General features: G+C 42.5%; 1 protein-coding gene across 8 annotated transcripts in view; it reads right to left on the bottom strand.

Annotated features, from left to right (window-relative positions):
- Nucleotides 1-25,735, bottom strand: part of CADPS (calcium dependent secretion activator) — a 239,860-nt gene that overhangs the window by 29,513 nt on the left and 184,612 nt on the right. For 4 of the 8 annotated variants that reach the window (XM_062585365.1, XM_062585369.1, XM_062585367.1 and 1 more), the window contains 6 exons: nucleotides 23,180-23,336; nucleotides 22,034-22,175; nucleotides 11,538-11,693; nucleotides 8,662-8,809; nucleotides 1,826-1,900; nucleotides 634-717 (listed from right to left, as the gene is read on the bottom strand). In XM_062585365.1, the coding sequence (XP_062441349.1) occupies nucleotides 634-717; nucleotides 1,826-1,900; nucleotides 8,662-8,809; nucleotides 11,538-11,693; nucleotides 22,034-22,175; nucleotides 23,180-23,336 (762 nt within the window). Of the gene's footprint in view, nucleotides 1-633; nucleotides 718-1,825; nucleotides 1,901-3,222; nucleotides 3,238-8,661; nucleotides 8,810-11,537; nucleotides 11,694-15,154; nucleotides 15,302-22,033; nucleotides 22,176-23,179; nucleotides 23,337-25,735 lie in introns of all 8 variants that reach the window. The other 4 variants (XM_062585363.1, XM_062585362.1, XM_062585364.1 and 1 more) reach the window with 3 other exon arrangements.

Here is a 25,735-nt window from a genome sequence, read left to right as displayed (position 1 = left end):
GTCGTATCTCTTTTCTGGAATACAGATTGCTAAAACTTTGTTGATATGGAGATAAACTTCGCATGGATATTGTTCCTGTCCAGTACTCCCCTAGGAATATGCAATGTGACAAGCTATGGATTGGTTCTGCAAAGTTAGGGAGAAATGGAGCTTGGCTTCAGAGGCACCTTGTGCTGTATAACCTCATGGCATCTTTCCCTATCTTGTTCTCTTTTAGAAATAAGATGGTACCCTCTACCTCTCACTTATTTTTTTAACTTCTTAAAACGGTCACCATTATGGCCAGAAGAATGACAGGAACACCTCTTTAATGCAATGTGTCAACGAAGCAACTTCTTCACTTATGAACAGTGGATGTACAGTGCAATGTTTTTTTTTCTGCTTCATAATACTTCTCAACAGAGTAAACTCCAGCAACCAGAATGGTGTGCTACCATATGATGTCTAGTGCCCCTCGGGTATTTAACTCCTGTACATCTCTATGCAGTTTGTTTGTCTATTGGTGTGGGGTTACAGTGTTCAAATGTCACAGAATGACAGAATTATTATATAGCTAATCTTGTCCTGAGAGAGCAGAGAATACAAACGAGGAAAAAAAAATAAAAAAGAAAAGAAGACTTTGTCTGTACTTACAGTAAATGACAGGAAAGAAGAAAACAAAGTCCCTTCATCGTATCTAGACAGCTTGGCCAAGACGCCTTCCAAAATGGTGACAAACTATGAATACAAAAAATACTGCAATTATTTTTAATACTTTAACAAGGGTGTAAAAATCAGGATTAGCTTCAAAGAAGTTGGTGGAGCCAAAGCATTTCCAAAGGAACAAACTCAGGCTGTTCCTAATGGACAACATGCCCCTGAGCACAGCAGGCTGGGGAGCAAGGAGGAAGGAACACCACCTTTCAAATGCAACATGGTTAGTTCACCTCTCGCTGGGTGGAAATCACCCCGTGGTACAATGGGCGATGGTGGGGACGGGAGGCGGGTGCAGCGTGGGTGTCACCCTGTATGGATGCCAATGCACCCTCTCCCGTCGGGAAGCTGAGTGCCTCTTGTTCCCAGGAAGACGTGGCAAGCATGCAGTTAGCTGGTTATTCTTGCAGAAGAATTGAACTGGCATATGTTGGTAGATTATGTTTAAAGGTCTCCACTGTATAATAGGGATGACTTGTTCTCAGAAAGTTTGAAACTAGAGGAAAAAAACACCCCACTTGCTTTATCTCTACCTACCAATCCCTCTCTATGTTTGTATAGTGCACCAGACCTAGACACAACCCTTGGAAAATGCTGGCAGCTAAACTAGAGGAGCCCTCTCTGATAAAAAAAACAGTTTCCAAACAATTAAATCTAACATTTTGGAATGCATTTCCCAGTACTGTCAACTGTAAATTAGTCAGGAGAGGGTGTGGCCATCTCGAATGAGACAAGTTATTTTGCCACACATCCTTAAGTGTAAGAGTGGTGACCACCTCTGAGCCACCCGCCACAGTCTAGCGCAGAAGCGTTTAGTGGTGCTACCTCTTGGCTGCAGCTACCCTCAGTGCTGTGAGGTGATGCTGACCATGGGGCATTACCCCATAAGTACGAAACCTATTCCTTAACACCTCTTCTGGCCCAGTATGTCAATCCTACTTAACAGCATATTACATCTTATGCAGTTCCTAATCATCAAAGAGTCATCAAGAAAGGACTGAGAGATGTATGATCTTCACTGTGAGAAACAAGAAGCCAATTCAACATCTTAATGTGTCACATTTTAATGGAAATGCACATATTAGAAAAGGAATGTTAACAGTGAATCACTTCACCTGAAGCTGAAGGTTACCTTTGCCACCAGGAGTGTTATCATTTCTTTGACAGTTTCCTCAATTAGTTCATCTATTTTTGAATGGTACTGGTGCTAAAGAAAAATAAAAGGAGAGGCGGAGGAAAATATTAGCGTTGATCACAGCCAAGAGCTCCACGACTGTCAGCCACTTCCCTCGGTAAACTACAATATGCTGTAGCATTAACTAAAAAATTATGCAGCTTATTACTTTGTGCTCCACTATGGTGGCCAGTGACTAGCATCTATATAAGACCTTCAATTCAGGAGGATCTTAGAGCAGTTTGTGAAGCATGGGCAAACCCTGCCCTCTTTGTGGGTCTGCAGCAGCCCCAGGCCTGTGCCGGAGGGGAGTCTTTGCCATGCGTAAGCATGCCAGCGATCCTCAGTGCTCACAAAGATCCCGAAGTCTTTGTGCTTCCGTTTGGCAAGCGTTGTCCAATTCACTTTGCACCTGAATCGCACCGGATAATTAAAGATACCTCCCGCTGGAGGGAAACGGGCAACCCTTTCCTAAGGCACGGGAAAACACACAGCTCTTAGGAAAGGAAGTGGAGAGTAGTTTCTGCATGGGAGGACTTGTGCAATGGGCCCAACCAGTGGGGATAACGTTGTGCGCTTCCAGTCTCCTCCAGCAAAGCACCTGAACACGTGCTACGCACCGGGTTTGGCAGGCACATGGTTAAAATTAAGCATTTGTTTAAATGCTTTGCTTAGTGACTATCAAATAACTAAAAAAAAAAAAATTCCAATGACCCATGACTGGTCTTTTCGTCTCATGCGAGCGCCAGCAGGCAGTGCAGCTCCGAGCGCTGCGTGTCAGCAGACACCACGGCAGCAGCTCAGCACCGGCCGACCGAGGCCAATGCCGGCGGCACCAGCCGCGCTGAATCTTCAACCCAGTTTCTGCACAAGCCAAACCTCGCTTCGCTTCGGAGCTCTGATGCAATCAGCTGCAATATGGCTAGAATAGGTACAAAAATACAGTCTTCTACTAATTTAGAAAAGACCTGTTTCCAATACAAGATTTAATTAGTGAAAACATACAGTATATTCTTATTTTCAATGGACTGAGAAAATACTGATTATGACTGCTTTCCAACACAAAACATTTGATTTTTCAGTCAAACATTTCAAGCACTGGTGCTAGTCACTATATTCATTACCACTTGGCATTAATATTGTTTTAAAATGTTAACATCAAATCACATTGAAAGAGACAAATCTGCTTTAAATACTAATCAGACTTTGGGGAATGAAGACTGTGAGGGCTTTACAAATGCTACACGTTGGTTTTAGTGTCTGATGGGTAGTACGAACAGTTTCTTTTTTTTCCACAACAACAACATATTAACACAGGAATTTGGAAAAAAGAAAAAAATGTAGGACACACTTACCCACTCTTTAGCAAACTTTCAGATGATTGGGGACAGAAATAAAGAGAAAAGTGCAAAAGACAGGAAAAAGAACATATGAAGATAAACAATAAATAAAACAAAATCTTTAAAAAAAAGGGACCTTTTAAATGGGGCTATGAGAAAAGCAGCGTCATGCACAGAAACAATAAGCAATGGAAAATGAAATGCAATCAAAACCTCCTTTCACGGAAACAGCAGAGATTGCTACCTGTATCATTTGCACGAAGTAAAACAGGGGGAAGGGGCAGGATTTTATGCTAACTACATACCGATAGTCTCTCATGGCTTTGCTTCACTTGGCAGAGGAAGGCAACCCTGTTGATAAGCAGAGCTCAGGGTGCACACCACCACCAAAATCTCAACTGGACCAACTCAGCAGCTATACCGGGACAGTGTTACTGAATCAGGAGGACGCACTGGGTACAGACTGATGGGCCGCCTCCTTCGATCTGCAAGGCCAGCTCAGAGGAAAAAACTCACACAAACAAGGTGTATTCACAACTGCAGTTCCCATTTCAGCATCCTGCTTTGCAGGTCAAGATGCACATGAGTACCTTATAGCAAGTATAGTTATTCATGACTCATCTGTTTAACGTAGACTTATACTTTTTTTGTTCCCAGATCCGAGCTGGCAGGTCCCCCACATGCCTGGAGACATAGCCCCAGGGTTAGGGGACCTGTAACAGCTGGATATGGGTAGGAGCTGCTGAAGTCCTCAGGTACAAGGCCAGAACCTCTTTGGGAAAACAATGAAGGAGAAGGGGGGCTGCACATACAGGGAATATCTTCCCCATGGTGTTTTCCTTCTGCAAGTGCATCTTCTGTGGGCTCAGAAGACAGCTCAACCAAGGAGTCAGGTTATTCCCTTCCTGAGCAGGAGAGAGTGGGCAGACAACAAGGAGATGAGGGAAAGAGCAAGGGCAGCTAAGGGTCTACTAGGCTCTGGGGTGCCTTGAGGAGAGAGGAAATGCAGGAGACATGGGAGATGACCGACGGGCTGCTAGGAGAGGGCCAGGCTGGCAGGGAAGAAGAGGGGAGCTCAGCTGAACCAATGATGGTAGCATCTGCTTGTGCCATGTGACCAGAGCAATGGGCTGCAGGAGAGTGGGTGACCTGGGCCTCAGCAAGTTGTCCCAGGTGGTTGACTGTCACTCACAGGGAGGCCATTTGGAGAAAAACCTGAGTGAGATTTTGTCTGAATGAAGGTCTTCACAGAACTACCACTAAACTGCTAGCCCAGGCTACAGGTCCTGCTCCCTCTTCGTAAGTGCTGGACAAGATAGTGCCAATTTCCCCAATCTGAGGCCTGCAGAAGAACATGAGCTGTTCAACTGCACTGCAGTGGGAGAGGGATGTTCATCCGTTCATTTCTGAGTCCTTTCCTCCATATCTCTACCCTTTCCAGGCACTTTCTGTGCAAAGCTCCTGCTCTAGATCTTTCTAGCCCTCTCTCATGTTGTTGCAATCTGCTCTGGGCGGTGGGATGCAGGTGGTGCTGCTGGAGGATGCCATGCAGGTGGACAGTGGTGATGCTACAGGCAGCGTTTCCTGCGCACATCAGCAAGACTGCTCTGGAGGATGGGAGTACAAACGTGCTACCGAGTGCAGAAAAATGGAGGTTGCAACATAGCTCATGCACATGTACGGAGCTATGAAGACAGGGCCTGGTTTTGAAAAGCACGCACATTCAACTGGATGCACGTGTGTGCCGGTGGGCACGCCCACGCTGGCTCCAGTGCACTCAAAAACTGGTGCTTGCCCAGCAAAACGCAAGCAGGGCTGGCTCTGGGTGTGTGCACTGGAGATTACGAGTGTACTGCCACGGGTGCTCAGAAGTGCACGTGCTTTTGAAAATTCTTGCCCATCGTAAATGAAGGTTATGAAATTCAAATCAAAGTTCCCCTAACTCAGTATTAAGTTTTGCGTATTAGTCCAAAAGACATGCTTAATTCACCTCATTATCATACTATTTGAATCAAGGGATTTTGTCTGCTGGATGTAAGGGATGAGATTTATTGTTAACTGTTTTCATTGGATAAATTATGATTTTTAACTCAAAGAATGGCTAGGCGTGTGCAAAAATAATACAGTGTGAAATCTGTAGACCAATTATCTTCAATTAAAAGTCTGTTTAAAAGAGCGCTGATGGCAATTAAAATGCAGCATTGAGAGGAAGGAATGACAGCAGGAAAGGGCCCTCCATAGCTGAGCACGCACCGTGGCGGTGTCTCTAGGACTCAGACCGCTCGGTCCCAACAGAGGCTAGAAACTCTGGAGCAAGTTCAGATGTGGAAGCTGCCCGGCGCCAGGGCAAACAGTGAAGCAGGGTGCGACCCAGCATGCTGCACTAGTTCTGCTTCTTACCCTTATGATCCTCAGCTCTGTGAAGATGCACGTGCTGCACTGCATGCACTGGAGCTGCACTTGCATGCCCCCCTTAGGAAAAGCTCTCGTCCAGGATGGGGTAAGACAAGGCTGTGTTCTGCAAAATGACTGTCTAGTGCTTCTTTTATAGAAGTCTGGCTCATGAGCTAGAGCTTCTAACAGCTCCTTTTACATTTCTTATGAAAATGCCTGGGGTTAAAGATCACGTAACTGGTTTGCTTTACTCAGTGTAATCACAACTTTTGATCGAGTTCATCATAGTTTTCTATTAGCTCAATTATTACAATCCATAATCAGTGCACTACAATGATTCAACTTGACTTTATGTGATGAGTATCTTGCCTTGTCATGTAACAGATTGTGTGTACGTTGTATTTCTCTAAGGACCATCTGACCTTGGATATTAAATAGAAACATACTAGACCAACTGAGAAACATTTAATACATACATTTATCCCCTTAGATGTATTAAAAATTCAGAGGAAAAATAAATATTTAAGATGGTAAAGTATGTTTACCAAATGTTTTAACAGCTGCCTTTAGAGACAAGGAAATGGAAATGAAATGATGGGTGTTTGTTTCGCAGGGTAATAGTCTGAAAATGCATTCACATATTTGTTAAAGTGAATATAACCGAAGGTAGTCTTAAAAGAAAGGGCCATTAGGGTGGGAGGGAAATGATAGAAGTGAGGTCAAAGAATGCGTTGAGAGAGTCTGTCTCGCTGCCCACGTACAGCTTTGACAGTGATAAAAATCAATGGTTTGTTTCCAATCAAAATGTCTCCCTTGGCTAGGTCTGAGCAAACTCGGATGTGCAAACAGTCTCTTTGACAATTTTAGCCCTTTTTGCTGTTTTTGAACCGTCTGCAAGGGGGATCACAGTCTCTGGGCACGCTGCCACTGCCGCCGGCTGCGGGCGAGAAGACGCTCCGGTGGCAGTGGCAGTGCCCAGGGCCAGGGGCTGCTGGTGGCCCCGTTGGTGGCAAGGGCAGGGGGACCCAGTGCTGCACGCACCTAATGCCCACTGGGCCGAACTGGCGGGGAAGACACAGACTCAAAAGCTGGTTTCTCGTCTCCCTGTTGTCCGACTGTCTCAGGGGGACTGCAAGAGCTGGGGTGGCATTTTGTCCACCTCCTGTGGACTCTAATTACAGATGAACATCTCAATGCACAGGTTTTCAAAGCTTCAAGAAGAGGAGATGGAGGCAGCCAAAATATGGAGCGACATGAGCAAACGGAGGGGGAGGAAGGAAAACTCATTAAAAGGAAGAAAAGAAGAAGGGAGGGGATATAAAACATTGCTGCCCTAAATGGTAAGTTATGCACTGATAATTTACATCTGCTTTACAGGTCTATTAGTTCAGCTATTTGTTAAAAACCTCACAGCACAGCGACTTGCCGCAGTGGTGCTGCTGTCTTGGAGCTGCCATAGGCACACGCAGATTTCCCGAGATGAGCGCTAATGCCGGGGGCTGACGGGAGCCGTGCAGAAACAGCTGGACTGCTGCTTGATCTCCTTTGACTTGTAACTTGGCTAGGGCCAAATGTGCCATGCAACCGATGCTCAAAATTCAGAGCAAACTGTGGTTACTACAGAGCATCATAAGTTAATGTGGGAAGATACAGTGAGGGTCTGGTCATGCTAGACCCAGATGCAGCTAAGCTTATCAGGGTGGTGTTATCTGAATAATAAACCCACTGATTTTATTAATAAAACAAACTTGCCCTGTCATGGTATTTGGAGTCGGGCTGATCTCCAAAACTTCACTGTCCCAGGGATGGTGGCAGGGTAATTCGAAGGGCTTGGTCCTGGTTTGCAGCGGGGAGCCCTGCAGCTGTGGCTCTCCCAGCCAAAGTGGGGGCAGATGATGGAGGCAGCTGGGGGCTGAGTGACTGGGGGAGATACAAATGGCACGAATAAAGGATCAGGAAACCGTGCTCCGACAACAACAGCCTGCTGAGAATCTGCCCTCAGCTGACCCAGAGGATGAGGGAAGAACCTGATGACAAGCAGTCTGAAACCTCTCTTGCAAAGTGACTGTCACAAATAAAATGTCACAATCGAAACGTGTAAAAAAAATTAAAAGGAAAAGTTGGGCCTGATACAAACTCCACTGATGTCAGGGCAGGGATCCCTGCTGCATCCAGTGGCCTTTGGAGCTAGCCCTCACAGAGGAGCAGAGATCAGGATGAGGTTAGAAAAAAAAAGAACAAACAACTTGCAGTGATTTACTGTAAAATCTGACCATGCAAAGTTGTAGTGAAAGAGCTTATATAGGAAATGCTGACAAGCAGTGAGATAGGAGAGCCAAACGGTATTTGTGAATTTATTCTGGACCGTTATATGAATATTTAATTTGGCTTCAAGCCACTGTAACAAAATGATCATTGTGATGCATTCAATCTAGACCAATTTAGCATGTCTTTCTAACTCACAGATCAATTCATGGAAACTTCAAGCTGCAACAATGACTTCAGAAGAAAAAATATAACACCAATAATTAAAACAGGTTTGTTATTTGACAACTTGAGTCATTAAAAACCTGGAAATCTAGGCTCACCAAACTTGTTGATTATAGCCAATATTCAAGGAAGTCACCTCACCTGGAATTTTCAATCTACTTTTTGCAATTTTTTTTTTTTTTACAAGAATCACAGCAACAATGTGGCACTTCTGTTTTCCTGAGGTTTGGCTATAGAAAATAGTCACAGACAAGAAGTCTGTTGCCTACAGCTGGCTCCAAGGTGGAATTAATGACTCAATAAATATGGTTATCATGCAGCAGCAGGCTTTAGAGACACCTTATGCATACCACAGTCCTTGCAAAAAATCACTTCTGTATGACAGGGATTCTGACTGTTTATATTCATTAGATTTCTCTGAGAATTCCCCCCTGCATATTCACCGGCACACTCTATATTGAAGGCTAAATCCGTAACTGATACAACATCTCTGAAACTAGCAGAACAGGAGATAGGAAATTTCATGACACTGCCTTTAAATTCTGTGAAAAGAAGAACCTGAATTTTTACCTCTTGGCCCATTTCCATACTGCAAAGCTTTGTTGACTGAGCTTTCGCATCCACCATGACATTAAACATGGTGCATATTGATTGAGGGACCCGGAAATCTGTTGATCGGCTCGTTTTTTGCAGCTTTACTTCGAATGCAATCCTGGTTCTATTAAAGAAAGTAGGAAAAGATGTTTTAGTTGCTTTTTCAAATACTGAAGCTAGTAACAAAGTGAAACACAATGCTTAGAAGAGTCAACAAAAGGCAAAGCTGAATGCTGCTGGGAGTGTTAGAGTACAATTGTTACCAACATGCTTTTACTAAAAATGATTTTCCAGTTTAAAACGAAACATGCTTTACAGAATACCTACTATTTATAAAGTGTGGAACAGTTTCAGAGAAACTATGACTTTCTCATGCTTGATAAACAGTGTGATGACGTTACGAACAGCAGTGTCAATGCACACCTATAAATTGGTTGCATCAGCTAATTTATAATCACAGTGGAAACACAGACAAATAGCAAGCCTGATGCATTGAAGGAAGTTCCTACTGCTGCACAATACAAACTACAAAGGACAAATTTGTTCATTTCTTGGCCTGAAGGACACTACCAAATCATTCTGTTTTTACATCTACCTGATGTATCCGGTTGGCAAAACTTCTTAATTCTCTCATAAGTTTATAGAAGTGAATTATCTGAAGAATATGTACTTAGTATCAGCTGCAGTTTAGGAATAACTTTAATCTTGGAAGATCCCCCAAGGATTATGTAAATGAAAAACAATTTACAAATGAGAAACTCTCCTCCTTGCGATCAGATCTAAGCTGGTACCTACGTCCTCCTGCCTGGATTCGTTAGCAAAAATGAGCCCTTCTTGCACGGACTGCTTTCCTGACAGCACTGAAATACAACCGAGTGTGGAAGGTGCGGTGCCTGCTCAATGGTATTCAACGGTTTAGAGACAGACGCGAAGAAAATGTTGTGTCAAACCGAAATTGCTAAAGAAACCTTAGCCAGGCCCTGTTTGCAGGTGATATAAATAGGGAAAGCAGCATATTGGTTTACATCAGCAGTGGCATTTGAACTGATTTAATTACCAGTGCCAGATTTAGCCTGGACTCGGGGACTAAAATCTTGATAATTACTGAAGGGACCACAAGTGACTGGGATTTTCCATCTCCTAGCAGAGATGAGCATGTTCTTACTTACTTATGTTCAGAATCATTATATTTAGTCACAGCATTTTAAGCTGGGCCAGGTTTTTAGAGGGGTAATATATTTTTAAAAGGTTGAAGCACTTGGGAAAAAAGCCCCAGCTTTCAAGCACACAAGCCTTTCTTCAGATGTACCCAGAAACTTGCTTATTTTTCTGAGTTATCTCAGCTAGCCTTTCTTAGTTCTGTAGATCATTAGTTAAAACTACACTACAGGCAAAGGTATTTACAATATACTTATTAAAAATGAAGCAAAGGTGTCCAGTACCATTTTTTTTTAAAAAAAGAAAATAAGCATTATGCTCATGGAATTGGGTGGCATATCAGATAGCAGAGCTCCAGGCTGTGCGCACAGACGGCCTTCAGGGAGCCAGGTGGAAGCAAAGCACGGAGTAGCACAGAGCTGAGCCCAAGTGCCGAAGAACTACATTTATCACTTCAGATTGCAAATCAGCATCCACGTTGCTGCAGGAATAACCCCACTTTGTCTCAAATAGAGCATTTGCTGTTTACAGAACCCCAAACATCGCTCGGCTTGCTCTTAAAGAATGGTCAGACAACTGAAACACAACCGAAACTCAGCTCTCATGCCAGTGAAAGGACTAAAGACCAGCTGCAGCAATAAATGGTAACCTGCTCAATGCAAAAGACATTGCAACCACTGTGTTGCACTTAAAATTTACTGGGTGTTATTCCAGGATGGCAAGAGCAAGTCTCAAACTGTCTGTGTTCCAATGTGTGAGTCTACTGCCTCGATCGCAGGGACCGAACGTGCCTTCTCGGATGCTGACGTTGTATATCCAGACTGCGAGGAACTTGTGAACAATAAATCCCACGCTTGCATTTGCAGAGTGGCCAGATAACTGTGCTACAGAACAGCCACATCACACAACCCAGGGCTATTATTAGCACATGCTAGCTGTAATAGGCACGCGTTCTTCCTTTGGTGCTTCTCTTTGGCCATTAATTTTTTGTGCAACAGAGAATGCAACATTCATTTCTTCCTCCTGCCTAATCAACTCTGAAGCCAAATGAACATAAATAACTACAGAAGTTTGATAATCAAAACTTAACATTTTGTTTTCAGAATGACAGCTGCTCGTACATTTAGAAGTTTTTTTAAAGGAAACCTCTCTGCTTTGAAGTTCTGCAGGTAACCATCATAATGTGGCAGCTGATATAACGGCTGCTCTCAATCAAACCTAGGGAGGCCTGGGTGCCTTGCTTCACAATACGCCCTTTTCGTGATTATATTTAGCTTATTTTTTTTCATGCATCTGTGGTTCTCACGTGGGTGCTGGGATCTCAGGGCTATGCCTTCAGCACTCAACCCCACTGACACCAAACTGCATTAAAAGGACTTGTCCTCATGTGAGGCCCCCAACAACAAGGAACACCCCATACAGACTGAAATAGTAGGTGATTTATTGCTGGGTAGTTAGTGTTTGTGCTCTCCAGAGCCTGAGCAGACAAAGGCTTGCTTGGGAGAGCCCAGAACGGACAGTCATAGGTGGCTTTCCACCAAGCTGTGCTGGGCAGAAATGACTCACGGTCGCTAATAAATGATGGCTGAAGTGAAGCTGAAAGACAAAACACTGCATTGCCAATAAGACAGAAAAAATGATGCCCTTTGTGAGCTCCTTTGAGGAAGCTGCCCAGTGGCTTTGAGCACACGTACCTCTTCACGCAGGACTCGATCATGTCACTTGCCATAAGCTTCAAGCGTTGCTCTAAGTGTTTTCCAAACTCCTCCTCAGGCCAGTGCAAATCTCGAATGAAGGTCTGCAGGGCATCGAGTTTCCAGAAAAGATCTTCCGAAGTGCCTGATCCGTTGCTGGCAGGGTAAAACGGAAACAAAAGTCATAAGTGGCATCAGACTTTGTGTACCCTGATGTGGAGACCATTCCTGTAACAGGCGTGGAGCAGACAGTAGTTTCATACACAGGACAACGCTGGCAATCTCCACCATCAGGATTTTGAGTTTTACCATACAGTTGCCTAATCTACCTTGCTGTCATAACCCACAAAGCTTTCCAGACCAGATGAATAAGACAACATTATGAATTACACATATTAACAGGAAGAATGTGTGTATGGTAAAAATCAGCCTTAGTTAATAACCACATTAATGTACGTGATTATTAAGAATTAAGGCTAGAAATTGTGGCAGAAAATCCCTGTTTAATAATAACTACCATACTAGAAAGTATGCAGTTATTAAAATTTAGGGTTTCATGCAATTCACCCCCCTCCAGTTTATACAGCTAGTTTGCCTTGGCCCCCCTGGGGGGATCCCCGTTTCCAGGTAAGGGACAGTGCTAACAAGTGGTGAGCGAGGACACACTTTATCTCTTGAACAGCTGGAAAAAAATCGGAGTAAGTCAATTGAACTAAGGACCCTAGACATCTCATATCCAGGAGCTTTGGCTGGATTGACTGCTGCACCATTTTGCAGATCTGCCTCTTGCAAAGGCATCTGTAGGACAACAGATTTCTGGGCTTTTGGATTTACTTTGCAACATCTTTGATCTGTCACAAAACTCTGAATTTCTCTCCAAAGCATAGAGTCTCTTACCGACACCTCTGTCCAGATGGAGCTCTTTGGCCCTGCAGTGTGTAGCTACCGTGGTGCTTTTCACAGTATAATCATATCTCAAACCTCCACTTACAGAATAAAAACACAGGCCTTGATTGTGCTCTGTTTGTGCGGAGAAATTTATGCGTCCGTAACCCTTTTCTCTCCCCCTCTTCTCACTTTTTTGGCAGAACAATTACCGAGGGAGCTTCAAGAGTTTCAACCCCCTCCTCGCATACCACTAATGCTAACACAGTAATTCATAAGATATTTAACACACCATGCATTACCACTTGTGCCGACATCATCTATAGAAACAGATGAGGGAGGGTGTTTCTATTGTGACAGATGCCAGCTGCATTGAGTTAATGCTAGAGGAAATCAGAGCTAATGCATACAGGGCTACTGCAAGGTGAAACCCAAATTCCCAACATGCTAGAGGGGTCCTATGGGGTCCTGGGCTCACAGAGGTAACAATATAAAGAATGAATAATCTCTATCGTAAAATAAATGTATCTGACACTAAGCGACAGGTAACATGTCCTTGATGGAAGGGAAGAGTGAATAAAAGGAAACCAGGAAAATGAAAAGATAAAGAATCAGGCATTTCCTTTAACTGTGTCTTTTATCGGAGGACAAGTTTGTGAAACAGCATCAAGTGTTCACCTAGCCACCACTTTTTAGTTTCTCCTGGTTCAAACCTGCACTTGGGTATAAGTAACTTTTTGGTAGTCTAAACTCAGTTTTGGAACTGCACGAATTTATATTTTAAATAATTAAACACGTACAAATGCAATAATTATTAGTATTTACTACAGCAATATTTTGACACCCATTTGGGCTCCGTACAAGTAAACAATGTATTATATGTATTTCCAAGGTACACTCTTAACATTTTGTTTGTGAGCTCCACAGTCACTCACTGCACCTTGTGACATGCCTTTTATGCTCAAGTTTCACATTTTCAGAGAGCTTACCCAGTTTTCTGTCATGACATGATTCTTATCTTTTCAAGAGCAATACCACAAAGCATGCACAGAGAAAAAGATTAAAACTTCCAAGTAATTATTTACAGACAACTGCCTAGTCTAGCCTTTAACACAGCTATCTTAGCATGAATATGAGTTGTATAGCTTTGACACATAAATGACTGTGTTGATGTTTTAAAAGTTATTTTAAAGTTGTTGAAAGAGAAAACATCAGTGTTTGCTTTACTTCTCGTGCACTACCACTACTTTCCAACCAAGCTTGCGCGCAGCAGAGGCAGTGTGGTGGACTCCAGGTGTAGATGTAATTGAGGGTGTTGCCTAACTTCTGGCTCCCTTGACCCTGCTGCCACTCTCCAGTGGCCGCTGTCAGCACCCATCAGCCCTGATGGAGGACGAGCACGTGCCAGGAGCAAGTGCCTAGAGAAAGAGCAGTGTGCACTCGCCTGTAACTCCCTTGAGTGAGGATGCTACCGTGAACCGATACCCTCCTGCTTTGTAGGGGAGCTTTGGAGGCTTCCCTGTGTCTTAACTTCTAAGAGAGGAGAGAGGCCAGGGAAAAAGGAACCAGAAAAAGAGTTTTTTTGGCTGTGTGCTGGTCACAGCTTGGTTCCTCAAGCTGCTGCTGGGGGTCTGGATTCGCTGTGGGACAACGTGGAGCCTGAGGAGCTGGAGCACTTAGGCATGGGGCGGTGCAGCAGAATATGGGAAGGCTCATCACCGTGAGCCTGCAGGAGGGCACAAGGCAGCTCCACACCCCATGGGTGCTGTCAGCTCTGGGGCTAGGGGAATGGCTGGCTGAGACCATCCTGTGTCGGCATGATCCTGAATAATCCTGTGGGAATTTGCAAGGAGAACTGGTGAGGTATCAGCTTTTGTGCTTGGAGCTCTCAGGAGAACAGCTACTTTGAATGCAGAGGAACTGGTTTATTCCTCTGTGTGCCGCCCTCTGTGCTGCTCAGTGGCTGGGACTTTTAATGGAAATCTGCTATGAAAACAGAAGTTGCTGAACTTATGCTGAGCCCAGAGGTTTGCAGTACCTTCCTCCTGAGTACTATGTGCACATCCAGGGACACTCTGAAAGGCAATGGGAAGAGCAACAAGGCTCCTACAAGGCTCCTGTGTGCCTAAGCCACAATCTAAATTTCCTAAGCTACAATCTAAAGCTGACATTAAAGTTATATTTCTTTAGTTGGCCATTGGATTATTCAGGCTATGAAATTTAGCTGCAATCTGGAGCCTCCCACCAACTGAATAGGAACAGTCGCAGTGTGTGGTCCTCTTTGGTAAACTGTTTCATCAAAATTCAGATAAAAATTATCATCTGGGGAATGTGGAGCTTGCATTAAACAAAATTCACATTTAGATCTACATCTGGTCCACAGAAATTGGTTCATCTTATCTTTTGGACAAAACTCTTTGCTGAGACACATTATCTCACATTATATGCTTTGTGGTTCATATGTCATTCAGACCATGCCCCGTTATCGACAGTTATTTTGTAAAGCAAGATATTTGCTCAAACTCTCAGTGGGTGTCACATAAATTTTAAAGATTTAAACAAAAACCTCTCAAAATACGCATGCCAGAAATTCACGAGTGTCTCATTCAGGAAACGTCTAATTAACTGTATCACTCTCTAAAGTTTTATATAATGCACAGAAACAAACAATACATATCCATGCCAAGATTACTTTAAATTTAAATGAGATCTAATTTGAACTGAATACACACTCAGAATCATAAATAGCAGCCATCCATGACGGTGCAGAAAAGCTAGGCATTTGTGGGATGCCTAGCGGGATGTTAACTGGTAGATTTGGTACTTTAGGGAGATTCACATTTGGTAGATTCACATTGGGCAGATTACTTGTTAAACTCCTGTGGAAGAAACAGACAGAAAGAAAAAATACCATAACAGTGACAATGCAGATGTAGCAGAAGCACATGACACTCATAAACAAATCTGCAAAGTTCACAGCACGACAACAGTTAAAAAAATAAAGCAAAACATTTCAGAAAGAAGCATGAGTATGGAAGCTTAAGTGCACTGTTTTTGCAGTCTGCAATAAAAAGCAAGTTACTTAAAAAAACAGAACGGAAGAAGAGGAATCACAAAGTAGCAAATTAACAGAGTACTCAAACACCCACACAAAAACTTTCAAGTCCTAATATCATTTCAAAAGTGCAGAGATCAGCCTTTACTGGAAAACAGCTATCTCATAAGCAAGCAAATCTCAGTTCCTACATACTCTGGTAGGTAGAATGGATACGTGAAATAGCTACACTAAGAGATCTACTAGAAAAATTGGAATGTTTCTCTTGATAAGGATTCAAAATAATAAACACAGAGTTGGAAATTCTAGCCCTGCTGTAGTCCATAGAAGTTTTTCTTGCCACTGAATTCAGTGGAGTCAGGATTTAATTCCAAGAACTTCCTGTTTTTCTTGTGCTGTCCAGATAAAAAACATGGGCTCATCTGCAGCAACAAAGTGGGGAACCACAAGGTTCTTCCTAACCAAAGACCAGTGCCCTGATCCTGCCTGGGGAGTCTTGTGAGCAGAGAAAACGAGTCCTGCAGGTATGCTCAAATCTATGTACGTGAACTGCGAATGAATTGCATTTAATAAATCCAGGATTGGTACACGAATGTTTCTTGGCTGGAAATGGGCCACGAGGTGATTAAGACATTCAAAGGTTAATTTATGAAACGTGCAGTTGGGCATCATGACTGTAATAAACATTTTCAGATGTGAAACTGTTATGCAAAAGCAGATCTTTAAAACAATGGGTCAGTGTATCAATTTAACGCAATATACTCGCTGGAAACTGCGTGCAGAATAATAACACTGCATGCCTAGAGTTTGCAAAACACCCTGATGTATTTCCCTATGTTAGGTCCCTAGATGTTATAATTGGTCTGGCTCTATTTTAATGAGTACCCCATCACAGCTATACTTTACATACAAAATAAAAATGTCATGTGGTTTGGGAGAGCAAGAGACAGAACTCGATTACCTAATTCCCATATTTCCTGGCTAACAGAAAAGAAGCCAGTTTCAGAAGTATATTTTGTTTCTGCCTTAACATAATAATACTGTGCAGCACATTATGACAGAGTCATGGATGGTCTTTACAATCTCATTTCAGGAACAAATCCATATGCTTTTATAGCATTTTTATTGGATCATTACTTGGGCTCAGTAAAAATGGAATCAGGACTTCAGGATTTCAGCTTCATCTTGTTCTAGCAGCTTTTCTCCTAACGTGCACGGACACAGCTTCAGCATTTAAATTTCCCTTGTCTTAACGACTGCACCAGAACATGCCACCTTAGAAGGTCTCTCCCATTCCCCTGGAGGAAATTAGAAGTTGTTACACAGGCAGCATCACACAGAGCCTTGGAAAGCCATCAAATTTGATATTCTGTTTTCCAAGGAATATTACACTCTTAGCAGTTTTCTTGAGTCACAAGTGTATTTTGAACAACATTTCTTACTATAAATTTCGTAAATCAAAACCCAAAGTAGTGGGGTTTTGCTGGCTATACAGCATAAATATTTGCTAATGCAGGCAAAGATCTGAACTATGTCACTGTAAGAATTCAGTTTGTCATTAGTGACAAACCTTAGGGAACTGATAGTGACTTGGATCCTCATTCTCCCTCTGTGAATAAAATCAGGAAAAAAACACAATCTAAAGTCCTTCACCAGCGAAAAAAAGCTAGGTTCTGGTCTTCCTTTGTTTCTGTACCTCTCAGCGGTTTCGCCTGGACGCGATCTGCCTGCTCTCCTTATTAAGCAGTAAGCAGATAAGGGAACTTGCTAACGCAGCAAGCCCGTCCGTTGTTCCCATTCATGCTGTATATGCCCACTAAGGTGCCATGATTATTGAATGATTCACAGACTCCATAGTGATTGAGAGTGTTAAATCTTCAGAAATGGCAGTGCAAGTGGTAAAATACTGATATGGAATAAATAAAGAAATAGCAAGAGGTGGACAACATATAAATGTATAAGGAAACGCAACTTAAATAACTTAGCCAGATGGTAAATACATAAATCAAAGGACCTTTGGCTTTAATATTAAAATTCAAGAAGTGACAGTGTTATATTAATAAAAACACTGTATTAATAAAATATGACTTCTAGAGTAAACAGTATACTATATTCACATGGAAACATATTTCTTTTATACAACACATTATTTTGCTGATGCAAGGATATGTTGCAAGAATAAGTTAATACTCTTAAAACAAGACAAAACAGCAAAATAATGCAGTGTATTATGTTAACATACAGTAACTAATTTTAAAAACATTCTCCTGAATTGACATGCATAGTTTTGCAGGTTCAACTGATCTAATTATCTGACTAACAGTTGCAGTGAGACCTGTAAAAAATGATTAATATTACCAACAAATGTTCAAGCCTGCAGTTGCTCAGACCATAAAACTACAGGTCCAAGATGAGAAACTGTTTCTAAAAGCTTGCCATGCTTATTTAAGAGAGGTGGCTAAATATAATCTCAGCCAGCAGGCAGGGAATCTGGGCATTTGGATCACCAAAGATGAGGGCTGCCTGATTTAAGAAGACTCGGCATCAGGACTGGACCTTGGCATATTTGACTGACGAATTACACTATGAAGCGGTATTGATCGTTTTCTAGTGTTTTGCTGATTCTCTCTCATCTTTGCTTATTAGCTATGCAAATGGCTCAACCTGTATTGCCTATTAAATTCTCGGTGCAATTAGACAGGCAGCATCCTCTGCGACGGCATCCCAAGGCTCACCCTGTACCCGTAGTTCTCACTGCACAAAACAAGTACCATCACACAGGGGCTACTGCTGTAGAGTTACCCTAAGACTGAAACGTAGGCAGAAAATTACTTTTACTGAGTTGTCCCCTGGTTTCAGGACGGAGCTAAAGGAGAGCCTTGCCCATACTTAGACGCTCAGTTCGTGTGTGCCCCTGCAGTGATTTACCGATTGAGGAGGCAGCCTGTCTCTTCCATCTTATCTTCCACTATAAATGCTTATTACCTAGCCTGAACAAGCCTAGGTAGTAGGCTCCCAGAGCAAGTCTTTCTACAGAAGCCTTAGTACGAAGCAAAGAGCTTGACAGAAGTAGGCAGTCAAATGTGTGTTCTCCTCTGCCTGATGCCCAGAAGATTAACAAACGTACTCATTATCACTACAACGGTGCCTCTTTTGAGGGGAAACGCTTTTCACTAGCATTTTGTAGAACTTCATCAAATGATTAGTATAATCACAGCTTTTTGCTTAATTACTTTTTATATTAGTGATAAATTTATAAATAGTTTGCAAAGGGTTAGTGAGCAATTAATAGATACCAAAGCCAGGACTACTATGTGCTAGAGACAGTCATAGGTCAATGAGTAACTTCCTCGTCAAGTAATAGAAACTGGTTGTCATTGCACTGATCTCAGAAAGATCTTTCAACACAGACACATGCACAGAGAAACACACACACACACACACACACACACACACACACACACACACACACACATACGTGTCTGCTGGCTGCAAGATAAATTGTTGTTCTTTGAGAAGCTAATATGAAAAAAATCACTGCACAACCCTACTTTTCAAAAACCTCTCAACTCACCAGAGAACAGAGCTACTCAGTATCCTCCGTATTTGGATCACTGTGCGTAAGGACAAGCTCTCCACATTTCTCTGCATGGATTCACACAAGCACACCAGCTGCTCTAGCTATAGGGCAAGGACCCCCTGCAAATTCAACAGCTCCGCAGAGGAAGACTATAGCCCTCATGAGCACATTACATCGATGCTTTTTCCCCCATATTTTCAATACTTAACAATATACTTTCTCACTGTTTGTGATTTCTGTACCTAACTTTGGCAGCATAAGGTGCAGAGTATTCAGCAATGAAAATAGAAGAATTACATGCTTGCAAAGTGCCATCTGCTCAGGTTATGGAGGGCTGCATATTTCAGCCTTGATTGCAAGCATGAGCATAGAGAAATCCTTTCAAAAGACTCTGGGTTATGGAATAATTTCCTGGCTGACGTGAGATAACGAGATTTTGTTCTTACAGCTCACTGTAGAGATCCAAAGCAGGCTCAGAGAAACTTATCTATACTGATTTACCTTTCCAGACCAAGCTGAAAGCATTTCTTCAGATCAGAGGAAAGTTGTGGAACCATATTATGCTTCATGGTGTCTCCAGTGCCAAAAAAACTGTGCTCCAAAGGCTGCAATGGAAGGTCATGACTTGGCTGGCCCAAAATATTTAGAAATCAGTGGTCTAAAAATCAACAGTGCTGCGGTATGGACAATAGAGCGAAGAAGGAAGTAGATACAGCAGGGCAAATCTTCTGCAAGTTCACTGCAGATCAGATAAGGAAGAACAGGTGGCGTGCCCAGGAGGCAAAAGATGAAGATACCTTAATATTTAGCTTTGAACAGTGCATGGAAACTGTCATAAGACGTTAGGAATGACACCCCTATTTTCCTTTTTCGCTCTATATGCCACCCTCTGTGCGTTTGCTGGTAAATCCCTTTGTCAGGTCAGATCCTGCTAAGCTGGCGTTTGCAACTCGCACGTCTGTGTGTGAGACACAAGAAAAAAATACCAACTAGTGAAGAAAAGGAGAATGGCTCTTTTCACCAGATGGACACAAGCTTCTTGTGAAAAGCACCCACTTTCCTGCTGGAACAGATCTTTTAAATACCCCAAGCTCTAAGATGGATAGATATTCCATCCTGGGCTCTCACTTGTCACTGCAATGCACAAAGCATTCAGTAAGTCCTGAAAGTGCAAAACCACGATGACTAAGAAAAGATCTTTTAAAAACTATCAATGTTAACTTGAAAATGATAGATTTTGGCATACCTGAGGACAAAGTATTTTGACAGGCAAGTACCATTGGCAAGTACTTACGTACATCTATAGTTCAGCCACAAAGGTAATTAAAAGCCAGAATAGTAACAGCTTCTGATAAAAGCAAAAAAAGTAGATTTAGTTGCCTATTTAATGCTTGACTGAGGTGGACAGTTCCACAAAGTTAATTGCCTCTATTTCATAACAGAGAAGGAAATACAAACATATTTGTTACTAAAGCAGGGCTATAAAACTAAAGTTAATGCTAACTTTGAAGTGAAATTCTGCTTGAAGGAGTGGCTGTAAAAATGGCATTCTCCTACTCGAAAGATCTATTTCTTGTATGTTTTCTGGGTCACATCTGCTTATTTGAAACATGATTTTTTAGGATTTTTAATCCTGTTAGCCTGCAGATCAAAGATAGCAAATAGAAAGTGAGAGAGACTCCTGAACGCCAGCCACTTAACCCCACTCAAAACAGAGGGGATGGTCAGGTGTCAAGAAAAGGCCTGAGATTTGGCAGGCAGAACCCTTACGGATGCCGAGGATGCACAAGAGAGAAAGGAAAAAACTTGGGTGATCAGATTCCAGGTTGCATATGGGAGGCTGGCTGCCGAACAAAATCTCTTTTCCTTGTAAACTGAACATATTTGGTGTGAAAAGCCCTGAAAGACCACACGTTCTTTTATACAGCAACCTTTGAGAGCACAATGCCACTTAACTTCTGCTAGAGAATCACAAAAAAGCAGGGAAAATAGACTCTCCTGAGGTCACCCAGTGTGAACCCCCAGTCCGAGGTGCCATCAAACTCCCGTTGTTTGCATAGGGTCAGTCCTTCTCTTTTAATATTTTTATTAGCAGGAAAAGTCAGTGCTTTTCCTTTGTAGGATCTGACTTGGCTCTTAAGAACAAGCATGACAGGGTTCAGTAATGCTTCAAAACCTGCGAAATAACAACAGTAATCTAAAGTGCATGCCACATTTTTATCATTCGTCAGTTCTTGAGTTCAATTGGGGTTTCTCTCAGTCTGCTCGTTCCTTGCTTGCAAACTCCTATTTTTCGGAATTTAATAATTGATTCTGCTCGAACCATTTCGCCTGTGTTTCCTGGGGGTTTCTGTGTGCCGGTGGCTTGCGAGCTCACCAGATTCCCTCCAGGGCTGGCGCCTTCTGCGTCTCCTCGACACAGCCTCGAAACACCTACTGCTGAACATGGGGGGGCTCGGCTCGGGAGCAGCAGCTCCGGCTGGGACTCAGCAGCAGCGGGGCTGATTCGAGAAGTACAAAGCTGCACTATCCCTTCACAGGGTGGGTGGAAAAAATGAGTATCAGGAAGAATAAACAAAGCAATGACTCACACAGGTTATAGGGCTGGACTGAACGCAGTAAAGCAAGGTTTCTCTTCTGAAAATGAACTATTTGAGTTCGAAAGCAGCATTGGAAAAGGCCTTTCGGAATAGGATCCAAAAAGCGATGCCAGCTAAGAAGGACTTCACATTTCCATGCTTCCATGTCCAAAGGCACAAGGTTTGAACTGAGGTAGCAATGCATTTAAAAAAGCAGATACCATTTCCTTCGTTAAATTGAACACCCTGAAGAAATCAGGCCTTCTATTTTTAGCATTAAACCAGAAAATATATAGCACTTTCTGCACGTCCAATGCAAAGTTTGCTAATTCATCTCTGTATGAATCTCCATCCATTTGCACCCAAATTCCGATTGTATCAAAGGAGGTTTCCTTACTTTACTGGCTCCCATGATTCCCGCTCAAAGCCCCTGTGAATTGATTGTGCAATTGAGGACTCCATCAGATCGACATATCTAACAACAAGTGGAGCAAACAGGTCTTGAAGGTGTTTGTGGAATTTTCCATTGCACAAATTATCTAGAATAGATAAATAAAAGTATAGTAAGAAACTACCGTTACTAAACACCTCTGCAACAAACCACAGTGTGGCACTTCATTACACAATGAATTTGTCAGCTAATAGGAAGAAACTTCAAGAACATTACGGGAGCTGGCATCAGTCACCAACGTTAATGACAACTTCTTAATTGAAACAAGTAAACAAACAATGAATCTTCCCCCCCCCCCCATTAGTGTCAAACTGACAGGTTACAAATACATTACCACCTCCTGTGAATAAAATGGATGTAAGAAATACAGCAGGGCAAACATTATGGCTTTTGCAGGGAGGAGAAGCATTTCTTCTTGTGTTACTCACTGCCAGGGTGCTGAAGATGAATCCCTGGCTTCATCGTGCAGCCTTGCACAGCTCCCAGGACCCTGGGCTAGGATCTGATTGAGGGCAACGAGAACTGAGCCACCGGCCTCCTGGGGAGCACTCGGACCAACATGGAGCCTGCCAGATCCCCAAGGGTTTTGCCGGTATGTGCCCACGTGCTTTGGAGAAGACTCCAAAACCTCTGAATTTCACAGAGTACTGTTGTTCTGGATTACTCTTGCTTTCATTTACTTTAAGTTTTTTCCTCCCTTCCTTGAAGTCTTTTAAAGCAAGGGCTGTGTTTTGCTCCATGTTAAGTAACTGCAGCACACACATATAAAACAATACACACACCTAACGACAGTGGGATCTAATGCATCTAATTCCCTGCTGATCCAGCAGCCATTACCAACAGACTTGAGAAGATGAAGCAAAATAAAAATTCAGCTTCTCACCTTTGAATGAGGCATTTGATTTAAGCGATGTCTGTCTGTACATCAAAGCACTATTTTTTTCCCTAATGGAAATCAAAATCAAGTCGCTACTAAAAGACTATTTACTGTAAAGCTCTAGCCATCTCAGTTCTCTGTGCAGCATGGAGAAGCTACAAGTATTGTCAACAACCTGAATGAATGAAAATAAATGATCGAAATACAATACATACAGTCGCTACGGAGGAAATCGTTTAGAAGTTGAAAGAGCGGGAAGCTGTCCCATGTGTCTGGGGGTTGCACCTCTAATGCAGCATCCATATCCACTGCAAACAGTGACAGGAAGGTCTCCGCGTGTTCCACCATTAAGTCTGACCACCAAGCAAAGGCCTTTGGAGTTGGTAGAGAAAAACAATAAAGAAATATATTAGTCCTAATAAAGCAGAGTAAACGAGGCTAGGCCACATATCTCAAAAAATGTGCATCCCACAGAAACTACCTTTATTGTAAAGAGAACAGTGCTTTAAAGTGTCAGCCTGCACATGCAGTGCTAATCACAAGAATTAGGCACTGCTATTTTTATGCAAAGTTTTCTTGCAGAGGAGCTATTCGGAGCTCCGCTGTAAAGCCACGCAGTTGTAACACACAAGAGAAGGTCTTACCTGTTCAATTTACAATAAATCACTTCCTTCCTCTTTTATCATGCTAAATATAAGAATATCAGAGAAATCAACTAATTATTATTCTAAAGTTTAGAAATTTGGGAGTTTCTTCACTGTGTTTGTGGGTTTTCTGCTATGTTTTCCAACAGTTTAAATTTTATTTGGATTTACTACTTCTATTTGTCTTGAAAAACTAGAAGCCTAAGATATTAAAATCTGTCCTAAATCTCTCATGCACTTATTTAGAAGCATTTCAAGCATCACCAGTAAAAGTTACTATAGCACTGTTCATTTTACAGGGTTAGCTATACACATCCATATAAAAACACCAGCACCTTCATAATGCTATTTATTAGGAAACCAAATTACAAAGCTCTATTATCAACATGCCAAAGATTAAAAAAAAAAAAAAATCTAAATCAAGCCTGTATTTTTAAAGAGGCAGGAAAAAAACACATCTAAACTTGAAAACCAAAAGATATCAGTGAAGTAACTCATTCTCATGCACATGGGTCCTTCGAATTCACTGTACGGGCTCTCTGACGTGACATTCACATCATACATGGCTCAGATGTGAATGTTTCAAAAACGCATGCATGCGTGTTTAGTAATCACTTCTGGCTAGGAACATGCAATATGAGAAGTGCTGTCATTAGGACCATGTGCTGTAATCTTTTAAGTGATAAGAAATTACTCAGTGACTCAAAGGATCTAAGGAACAGCTCTCCAGCACTTTGCAAGAAAAAAAAAACTGTATCATAGGCATCAAACCTTATAGATGGGTACAAATAAATTGGTTTAAAGAGGGACTGTCTGTCAGGAAGTATTTTTTTTGCCTCCTGGAAGGAAGATTTTGGCAGATAGAAATAGGGAGAATGGTCTTTAGCTTTCTCAGGGTTTGGTTCTGATTCACGGATGTTTTCCCACTGACACTGATGAGAACAGCAGGATGCCAAGAATCTCTTTGACTGCTCCTGTCCTAGAGGCTGCAGGGAACAGCTACAAGCCTTTGGGATTATTTCCACTCCTTTACTCCCTTAATTGCAAAACAGACTGATTTTACCTTGCTATTACTCCGCTATGTTAAAATAAAACCAGTGTAAGATGTGCCTCAACTGGATGTGGCCCTGGCTGTTATGCACCCAGGCCACATAAACGGTGTGAAATAACTGATCCCCAAACTCATCTCACTATAGGGGTCCTCAGGGTGAAGCTGCATGTGTCACTGCAGAAACATCTGTCGATGTTCAGGGTCAGCAATGGCAACAGCCCTGGACGTCTGTGGAGCAGCTGTTCTAAAAAAAGCCCAAACTAACATGATGAAGCCCAAGAAACCAGCACAGCAACGCTCTCCAGCACTTCCACGTCTGCATCCAAGCATGTGCATGGCCAGATGCCCAAGACTGCTGCTTGGACGGGTGTCCCCATGTGGTACACCTGTGTGAAATTGTGCATTAACAGCAAGCTCCTGTGAACTGAAAGCATCAAGACTCAGGGCTGCTTCTGACTCAAACTGCCCAAAATGCAGGTGAGAAATGAGCACACACTAAGAAGTGCTGCAAGCGAGCATCCTCTTAAAATTAGCAGTGGTCTTTGGGGGTTTTCTTTTCAAGGAGGATGGCAGAGTTGTCCTTGCACTGATGGGGTTTCTCTGATGGCTCCTTTTTCGCCAAGAGCCTACGACACTGCCTCCCTGCCCATCCATCCTGCACAGGTCGGTGTGCGCCGAACAAGCGCCATGAAGGATCAACTACTGTCAATGTTTTGGGGGAAAGGGAAGAGGGGAAGCCAAATAATATCTTCTGCAACAAGCCCCAACATATTCACTTCAGAGTCCTGCAATAAAAACCTGCTTCCATTAAAAAGGAAAAAAAAAATGCTATTTTAAAAGAAATTAGGAAGAAAAGCATGTGATCATTTGTTGAAAAAAATACACCCAAACCAGTCACACTTTTGCTGGAATAGTCAAATTTCAGTTCCATAAAGCTCTAACTTGTGTCAGGATCCTCAGCCTCCTCCTCCCTATTCTCAGCGAGCAGGACCTCCCTGCCATGGGAGCTATAGTACTGTAGTTTAAAAATCTCCTTCAGGATGCTAACAGCTCATTTATTTACCATCTACTTACCT

The sequence above is a fragment of the Rhea pennata genome, chromosome 12, assembly GCF_028389875.1.
Source record: "Rhea pennata isolate bPtePen1 chromosome 12, bPtePen1.pri, whole genome shotgun sequence".
Lineage (NCBI taxonomy): Eukaryota > Metazoa > Chordata > Aves > Rheiformes > Rheidae > Rhea > Rhea pennata.
This window is presented reverse-complemented; position numbering and strand designations above follow the sequence as displayed.